At 40.4% G+C, this 10225-nt stretch overlaps 1 protein-coding gene across 2 annotated transcripts in view; it reads right to left on the bottom strand.

Annotated features, from left to right (window-relative positions):
- Window positions 1–625: 625 nt before the first annotated feature.
- The window catches only part of LOC128693900 (AN1-type zinc finger protein 4-like), a 70670-nt gene continuing 61070 nt past the window's right edge, over window positions 626–10225 (bottom strand). For both annotated transcript variants that reach the window (XM_070090752.1, XM_070090753.1), the window contains one exon: window positions 626–4636. In XM_070090752.1, coding sequence (XP_069946853.1) covers window positions 3236–4636 — 1401 coding nt within the window. In that variant the 3' untranslated portion in view covers window positions 626–3235. The remainder of the gene's footprint in view (window positions 4637–10225) is intronic.

The raw sequence follows: 10225 nt of genomic DNA, 5'->3' as shown, positions 1-10225 counted from the left end.
TCGTGTAGCAGCTCTGGCAGACTTGCCTTCACTGCTGATCGTTACGGTTCTCACAGTATCTTGTGCTCTCATAATAGTAAATACGGTGCACAGGCTACGTACACTATAAATACCAGCTTGTTTTGGTTGAGGAAATATAATCATTAATTATCTCTGCTGCTGCGGTGGTTATCGTGCTACCGAAGCACGATAACCACCGTAGCAGCTACGGCAAGAGGTGCAGACCACTAGTCTACACTATCGCTGGTGTCCGAGATACCGGGATGGTAATTACATTCACTGGGCTGGGGGAGAGACATCAAAAGTTGTCGAGTTTTCTTAATGAACTATGCCAAGCCACGGTACAGGCGGGGATTGACACAGTTATAGCCACTGGGCCACCTGGCTATAACTGTATCAAGGTTGTGTATTAGTGGAAACTGTGTAAAGTGTGTCATGCTTATCAAGGTGAATGTAACGATATGGTACAGAATTAATACTAATGTCTGATGTAAACTTCTTCGGTATGGTACAAAATTAAAGCCAATATCTGCAGTATACTTCTTCAGTGGTAAGAAATTAATACTATATCTGCTATACACTTCTTCAGTGGTACAAAAGATTTAATCTTTAGAAAAACAATTCAATTCCTTCAAATTTAATCTACAAAATAAACAGATATCAAGGAGTCGTCATCGTAAGAACATGACCAAATGTTAAGTTGTTTTCTATACACATTCCTACTTCCAATAAAGATAACATTATTCTCGTCATATTTCATAGGGATGCGCTAAACCAGCAAGGGTCATACAGCACCTAGAGAATGAAAGAACCAGATTTATCCCGATGAAGGTGTGAATTGCTCTAGTTGCTGAGATCAAGAGCCCTTCACTAGGACGCCCCGTGAATGAGGACACATCAACACTTGAAACATACCCATGATTTCTTTACTTTTTTTTATCTTATTTTCTTTGTTGTTTTTTTGTATTTCACACATTGCTAGGTGACTGCTTCACCTTCCCCAGGTGCTGTGTGATTCTTGGGGATTTATCATTTTCCCAGGATTAATAATAATAATATAGTGGGTGCAGCTGTGGCTGCTTAGTTACCCTGGTGCAGTAAGATATTGAGCAGCTTCGTACATCTTATATGACATATTTTAAAATAGGTATTTTGCATAACATTATACAGTTAGGCCTAAATGAGATGCAATTCAATGTGTTTTTAGGAGCCTAGCCTATATACAATATAGGTTTTATCATGAATCTGAACAAGAGTTACCTGAACACTGTTTTAAGATACATAAGTTTTGATTATGAGTTAGGTATTTGTGTATTGTGAGGTAATTCAAAGCTGTGCAGTGTAATGATGTTCAATATATTAATGATGGGTACCATGAGGGGGTAAAGCAGCTGCGACAGTTGGAATTTAGACTCGGGTGTGAATATCAGGTCGGGGCAGTCTTAGAGGTTTGTGTATATTTTTTTACAATATATGCATGAAACAAGAGATAGTAACTAAGAACTGTCAGAGAGCTTACATAGATAGTACCTTAGTATAAGGAAAAAGGGGACAAGAGAGCGCAAAAACCATAAGGGATATAAGTTTGTTGAGTATACCAGGTAAAGTGTATGGTGAAAATAATATTGAAAGAGTTAGTGGTAAAAATGCAGATAGAAGGAAGATTAGGGACTGTGTGGAACGTTAATGTTGAAATATATAAGTGAAAAATGATCACATAAAGGTAAGGAAATATTTCTCATTTATGGATTTAATGAATATATGATGGATGCTGGAACAGTGGTAGATGTTGCAAATGTATGAATAGGTATTACGTTATTAATAGCAGAATGAGGGGCACTATCCAGTAAAAGTAGGCAATAGGTAGGGATGTGTTGTGTCACCATAGATGAATAATATATTTATAGGTAGGGTTTTTAGAGCAGTAAATGTCAGGGTGTTGGAAAGAGATGAAATCCGACACGAATGGGAGTTTTCAAAGGTTTTCTTTATCGGAGACAGTTCTTCCGGGAGATTCTGAGGAGAGGCCCCTCAAGGAAGGTTCCTTGATGTTGGTGGGGGGCTCTTGATTTAGGGAATTGGATCTGTGCTCCAGTTCCCCGAATTAAGCCTGAATGCCTTCCACATCCCCCCCCCCCAGGCGCTGTATAATCCTCCGGGTTTAGCGCTTCCCCCTTGATTATAATAATAATAATCTGAAGAGAGGCTGCACAGATTGTCGGACGAGTTTGGGAAGGTGTTTAAAATAAGGAAATTAAACGGAACACAAAAAAAAGTAAGGCGATGAGAGTAGCACAAAATTTATGAGTATACGAGTATGCTTTGAAAAAGGAAGTGGAGAAAGTGAATGAATTTAGATATTTTGGAATGTACATGAGAGATGGATCTATGAAAGACGACGTGAACTATGAAACAGATGGACTGAAAACTGTTGGTGGAGAGTTGAGGCGTTCGTGGAGAAAAAGTGTATCTATGTAGAAAAAGAGAGAAGTGTACGACAATATAATGGTACCAACCTGTTTATATGAGTGTCATGCATGGGCTTAAAACTTTACAAGGAGCCTGGTGGCAGAGGAGACGATGTTTTGGGGCTTAATGTGAGGTGTAAATATTATGCAAATAAAAATCGGCCTTGTAAATTACAAATAGTGTGGAGATACGAAAGTTAATATTGAGATGGCAGATGAGGATTTGTTCATGTGGTTTGAGCACTCAAGTACATTGGAACACCATTGAATGACCCAGAGGATTTATAAATCTGGGGTGAATGGAAAGGTTGGAGGATGTGAAGGTTTTACATGGTTGAGGCTTGAGTATCAACAGGCCCGTGTGAGCGCGTTTGATAGGGATAAGTAGCGATAAGTTTTTCTAGGGAAAATCTGATAACCGGATTTGAGTCCTGGAGACAAGAAGTACAGTAACTTCATTCTGAAGGAAGGGTGGCCATGTTACAGCTCAGAGGGTCATTTGAATGGTTATGTCTGTACACTTCCAGCAAAGTATGTATTGGATGAGTGATGGTGAATGTTTCTTTTACTTGGGTCACCTTTTGTTGGGACATGTGACAAAAAAAAATATTGTTATTAAGCGCTATGTATTATCAATATAATATAGATCTACAGTTTGTCACATTCACATAGAAAACTTGTGGAGCTCTTAGGCACTTAACTTCACATCAGAATTGTCTAATACTTTGTAAGTCTACTCGTCACAAGCAAAAGGAATCACAATTTACTTATATTTTGGGTAGCTTATTCGGTGCCACCAAAGGATTAGACATTTGTATAAAATTACGACCAGCTGTCCTATAGTCGTAGGTGCAAGTGTGTGTTTCTGCGTAACGATGCTGAGCACAAAAGAGTCCACCACAGCGACACTCGTAAGTAGTCGCAACACCAAGACGCTTGGAACACTGCTGACATTTTTTCTTTCTACGCCCCTTCCGCCGCGAGGGCGTGAAGAGCGGAAGATGGCTTGGAGGAACTGACACCTTGCCACTACCTGGACGTCGATTTGGGAGACGTACTTCTTCAGGAGTGGTCCTTCGGGAAGCTCCAGCTTGGTTTCTCATGAATCCCCGCAGCACCTCTCTCTGCTCTCGTGAGCCAGAAGCCACCAGAGCTCCTGGCCCAGGGGATGGCGGTGTACCACCACGACTTCGTAACGATGCCAAAGACACTGACACTGTGTTTCTCTGGCTATGCGACAGGCCTTTACTTCCTGCGTGGATTGAGGGTAAATTAGAGGCAGGTAAACTGTTCTCAGGTGAACTCTCCAAGTGGTTGGACTGTCGTGAACTTCCTCTTGATGAACCTAGAATGTCACACAATTTTCGAAGGCTATCATCAGGAGCTAACAATTGAATCCGCTCACCTAGCGTGTTCTGATCACCTGTGGTTCCTGGACGACGTTCTAGCACCTCGGGAGAAGTTTTTGGACGGATGTGGGCGGTATATTGAGCTGAACGCATGAGTGCTAGATTGTGAGAACGATTGAGGCGGCCATCATCATAACGGCGAGTGCGAGCTCTAGTAGTCTCAGGAAGCATGTAGAGAGGCTTGGAGACATCTCTTCTAGGCCAAACCTCAAAGGTATCTCTATCAACCTCACTGTCAGTTCCGTGGGCTCCATTGTCCGTCCCTTTTCCATGCTTTACTATTGATTTTCGATAGGAATCGTAATGCTTATTCTGCACTTGAGTATTAGGAGTGTCTGGAAGAGGAAATGCCTGCTTTCTCAATCTGTTTTCTTGTACGGAATCTAGTTTACCCCGCTCTGCCTGGGGACGGATGTTATCCAGAGGCTTCTTCCGGGTGAAATCAATAGGAATAGGAGGGTTGGCAGTGGGTAATTCCTTTAGGATGGGTTTGGAGAGACTAGCTCGAGCAAATTCTGAGCGTTCCTGTGTGGTTGGGCGTGAGCCTCGTCCCCCTCGCCGGCTGACAGTAGTGAGAAGCTTGTTGCCGCTACGCTGGCGTGTGCTTGGTCGCGAACTTGTACCTACAGAGGGAATCTGTCCCTCTGACAAGTCCCGTCGGGAAGAGGCCAAGTCGTCACGCCGCTCAAGTCCAGTCTTGGAGGCACGACTTGACGACCTTTTCGAGGCTGCAGCTGCTTTACTTTTCTCATTTTTAGTCTGGAAAGATAAAAATAATTTTAGTGTCGTTTTCTGGTGCTTTATATAAAAGAAAGCCTGGATATTACACATCCAGGTAAATACAAATATGTTTCAATAGGCTGCCTTCTTAATAATAATAATAATATTCCTGATCAACAAAGAATTTTCATGAGACGTAGTTTTTCTCTACCACGTAAAGATTTTCTCTACCACGTACAGATTTTCTCTACCACGTACAGATTTTCTCTACCACATACAGATTTTCTCTACCACGTACAGATTTTTTCTACCACGTACAGATTTTCTCTACCACATACAGTTTTTCTCTACGTACAGTTTTTCTCTACCACGTACAGATTTTCTCTACCACGTACAGCTTCCGATTGACTGCTCGTATTCTTTTACCCTTATATCAACAAAGTCGGCAACCTTTACTAAAGATAAATGTCAGCCTTATAAATGAGATCGGCCTTTAAATAACGTCGGCTAATGCTGAGCCATTCCCGACTGGTCGGTTTCGTTGTCGGCTACTTGAATTCGGTAATAAATGGCGTTGCTGTTGTGTGCTAATGAGCGACAGTTGAAAGGCAACTAAAGAGTGGTAGGAGGTCGAGTTGATGTATGGAAAGAAAGATGGCGCAGCTGTCCACTTACACACGGTATGGACACCTACTGGAAATTAGTACACATGTTTCACTCGGGAAAATATGTGATCATATGGGTTCATTTCGGCACTGCAAGTGCCTCAAATTAGGCGTCAAAATGGAGAGAATCGAGGCCTATATACACCTCTGCTGACCCTCAAATAGCACTTAAAAAGTAAAATGAGCACTAGCCGGCAGTTCAGAAAACAGCTTATAAGATTACTGGAATGAAAACATGATGGCAGATGTTGTAACGCCACAAAACAGGTAAAGTTTACAAGAGGAAGTCTTACTAACAATGTTTTTAAAAAAAAGTTCTTGTTGCGCAGTGACATTATTGTTGCCATTAAGTTTTATCCGAGTTGCAATTGTTGCTATTTTAAAATTTATAAATGCACGCCATAGGTATTATATAGGTGATAATCCTAATATGCAGTTTATTACGGTTTAAATCTATTTAAATTTGAAGTTATATAAAGAGTTCTGTATTTTGAAAACCAGACGTCCTGAGAAAAAATACGAACCTTGAAATTAGTTTTTAAAATAGATTAATAAAGTTTAAATTTGCTGACCAGTGGATTCTTATTTATTATTGGAAGTGGTAAACCCGAGTAGCGTTACAGTTAATAAATTAATAAGTGGTTTAGGAAAGCTACGTTGAATAACAGTTAATTCTGGGCAACATTCACAGATCTATTTATCTACAACAAGTGTACTGGCTCTCTACCTACTAGTGTAGAAACCCTTGATATGGGTGAAGGCCTCTTGATCCAAGGAACAGGAATTAACCTCCCCTTCATTGGATCAAACTGGATTACCAGCCATTCCCCAGACGTTGTATGATTAGTACGGGTTTCCGGTTTACCAATGAGTATAGTAATGTATTTCCTGAGGTGTTGTTCAGGAAATGTTGTGGTTGACCATGATGCTGGACTTTACCAGGCTGGGTGTACACACACACACACACACACACACATACACACACACACACACGCATGCACGCACACGCATGCACGCACACGCATGCACGCGCACACATGCACACACACACGCACATGCATATACACACATGCACACACCCAGCCAGTCAAAGTGACTTTCAAGGTAGAATCGACTCGAAACAAGATCCTGCAGGAGACTAAGGGACATGTCGGCATACCAGAAGGTGTATCTCGACCGCTACAGAACACGAGAAGAAAGGCAGAAACTGATAGAGAGGGTACAAAGATGAAAGGAGGAAAGAGAGGTGAAGATGGAGATGGACAGGAGAACCCAGACTCAAATCAAATACAATATCCCTCACAACCACCTACAGAAGTCCCCCAACCAGGCCAACCTCAAGCCATCCAAACATTCTAACCCAAAACACACATGCCATATCCAATGCCCCCATCCACCTCATTACGAACTCCACCCTCACAGCAATTCCTCATCAGGTCTACTACTTACCCAACCCCAACGTATCCCCCAGACCACAGCTTTAGAAAAGTTGAAGGTTTGGTATACAAATGCAGATAGAATAAATAAGTGGCATGAAAGAATCAAGGAGACATCCCTGAACATAATAGTACTCACAAAAACGAAGCTCGCCAGGATTGTTGCATAAAAAAGGGTATAAAGTCTGAAATAACACATACAGAGTCTGGATAGAATTTTCTGAGGGGTATGAAAAATAGATTTTATGCATGACACACAGTCCCCCAAACTAAGGCAACAAGGCACGATAACATAGTAATTCTAGAGGACTTTAACTTTAGTCAGATTGATTGGAATTCCTTGACTGGGAATTTAGAATCTAACGACTTTTTAGAAGTCTCAGGATTGTTTTTTGGAGCAGTTTGTGACACAGCCTACAAGGGGAAACAATCTGCTTGACTTGGTTCTGGCAAACAATGAAACCCTTGAAATTACAGAGGAACTCGGCGCAAGCGACCACAAATCAATTACACTCAGCATTGAATGGAAGTATGATAGTAGGAACAACTCAGTAATGGTCTCAGATTTTCGCTTAGCAGATTACAATGGGCTTATAAAAAACTTGTCATCTGTGTACTGGGGTAATGAAGAAAGCTATCAATATGACAGCTTTTCAAACACTATACGTGCTGACCAAAGAATGTTTATCCCATATCAAGAAATTAGATCGAATAGAATTGACCCAAAATGGATGAATAATAGGCATAAGTATCTTTTAGGGCAAAAGAAAAGAATTTATAGGCGCATCAAAAGAGGTGAGGGTCATGTTACAAATTCATATTTTGACATTCAGAGGGATGTTACAAAGGGAATAAGAAAAGCTAAACAGGACTACGAAATTAAAGTTACTAGGGATTCGAAAATTAACCCATAAGGTTTTTTCCAGATTTATACAACAGAAGTTAGAGATAAGATAGGTCCTCTTAAAATAACTCTGGGCATCTTACTGACAAGGAGAATGAAATGTGCTTGATATTTAATTTTCTCAAGGTTTTCACACAGGAAGACACTAACAATATCCCAATAATTAATTTTAAAGTGGGCCTGAAGACGATAAATTATGTAACATCAGTCACTAATGAAATGGTTATGAAACAAGTAGACAGACTGAAGAAAAATAAATCACCGGGTCCTGATGAGGTTTTTTCAAGGATTCTTAAAAAATACAAAATGGAACTTTGTGAACCGTTAACTAATATTTTCAATTTATCTCTTCAAACAGGTGTAGTGTCTGATATGTGGAAGATGGCTAAAGTAATTCCTATTTTTAAAGCAGGAGACAAGTCGTTACCGTCCAATTACCGCCCAACAAGCCTAACCTCAATTGTAGGCAAGTTACTAGAGTCAGTTATAGCTGATAATATAAGAAGTCACCTCGATAGGCATAATTTGATTAATGATACTCAACATGGATTCACCAGGGGCCGTTCATGCCTAACTAATTTACTTCAGTAAAGCTTTTGAGGCTGTTGATCATGATATATACAAAAAAGTGTCACAGGTGCTATCACCAATCATTGCAACACTCTTTAAGAAATCCATTGAATCCTCTACCTTTCCTAGAGTTCTCAAAATAGTAAGGGTCACCCCGATCCATAAAGGAGGAGACCACACAGGCTTGAATAACTATAGGCCAATATCCAACTTACACCCTCTCTCTAAAATCTTTGAGAAATTAATTCATAAGCGTATCTATTCCTACCTCATCTCCCACAACATACTCAACCCCTGTCAGTTTGGGTTCAGGCCTAATAAAAATACTAATGATGCTATTATACACATGCTAGAACATATTTACACTGCAATAGAGAAAAAGAAGTCCCACTGGGAATCTTCATTGACTTACGTAAAGCATTTGATACAGTTGACCATGACTTGCTCCACATAAAATTGTCACACTATGGTATAAGAGGGCACTCCTTCAACTACCTAAAGTCATAACTCAGCAACAGAAGCCAATATGTGTACACAAATGGGGCAAACTCTTCCGCACAGCCAATTACAGTTGGTGTCCCACAGGGAAGTGTCCTAGGCCCTCTTCTCTTTCTCATATACATAAATGACCTACCAAATGCATCGCAACTACTCAAACCCACACTGTTTGCAGATGACACTACATACGTCTTCTCTCACCCGAGCCCAGTCATGCTAGCCAATACTGTAAATACTGAATTACAGAAAGTATCAACCTGGATGAGGATCAACAAACTTACTCTAAACATTGACGAAACCTACTTCATTCAGTTTGGTAACAGAGCTACAGATGTGTCTCTTATCTGTTTACAATAATTTTTGTACCACTGAATGTACCATTGCTTAGTTAATCTTAAGTTAATTTTAAGCCTGCCCATAATGCTCTGCATACAAGGGGCTTTGGCATACTGCACTTTAAAAATTGTATTCCTTGCACTTCTCTATATCATGTTCAAATCAATAATAAATAAATTAGTGCATAGTTTATTATCGTCCTGTTCTATATAATCTATTTCAGGAATTTCGCTAGTATCTTCCTGGGTAAAAACAGAGGAAGTATGCGTTGAAAAGTTCACACATTTCCTTATCACTGTAAGTGATCTGACCAGAGTTACTCTTAAGTGGCCCAATCTTGTACACCTGAAAGAACCCTTGTGGGTTAATCTTCGAATCCCTTTGTATATCTCTTTAATTGAATGCATTGATTCATAGGAATAGCTTCGGGATAGGGTGTCGCTGCATCCATAATAGTAAACAAGTATTGGTCCTCTAGTTTGGTTCTAGGCAAAGGTTCAACACAATCTATGATAAGACGTGAGAATGGGTCACCATCAGTGGTGATAGTAATAAGTGGAGCAGGTGAAGGTGTGTGTGTGATGACTTGCCCGTCACTTGACAGACTTGGCACTGTCGCACATTATCAGCCGCAGTTTCTTTCATTTTTGGCCAAGTGAAATGTTTTGCCAGTTTAATTAGTGTCTTCCTGACACCCAAATGCCCTCCTATGGGACTATTGTGAGCAAAATCAACAGCTTATTCACGAAATGTAACTGGTAAAACTACAAGATGCTTGACTGTGGTGGTACGCTGTTACGTACTTGTTTTATACGAGTACAAAACAAAGCTGCAGCGTATTTGGTGGTATTTATCAACAGAACTGGGTCAAGTTTATAGTAACATTAGAGAGCGGGAGCTTTGTGTACATGTTTTATACAAGTACAGAACGAAGCTCAAGCAAGTTTGGTGTTGGAAATAAATGGTATAAAATCCCGACACAATGGATATATAAACACATATGCAGTTTAATGTGATCCTTTATTGACAACGTTTCGCCGACACAGTGGGCTTTTTCAAGTCACAAACAGATCTACCAAAAAGGTTTTCTTCAAGGCATCATCTCAGCGGCCATCTCAAAACGCAGCTCCCCAGTCATACCTCGACATTACATCATTGCACTTAAAGGTTTAGCAGAAGACACGACCATCAGGGTCACCACTGCTGATAAAGGAGGCGG

This window comes from Cherax quadricarinatus, chromosome 33 (genome assembly GCF_038502225.1).
Source record: "Cherax quadricarinatus isolate ZL_2023a chromosome 33, ASM3850222v1, whole genome shotgun sequence".
In the NCBI taxonomy this organism is placed as follows: Eukaryota; Metazoa; Arthropoda; class Malacostraca; order Decapoda; family Parastacidae; genus Cherax; species Cherax quadricarinatus.
The sequence above is the reverse complement of the archived record's forward strand: the minus strand, read 5'-3'. Positions and strand labels throughout refer to the sequence as shown.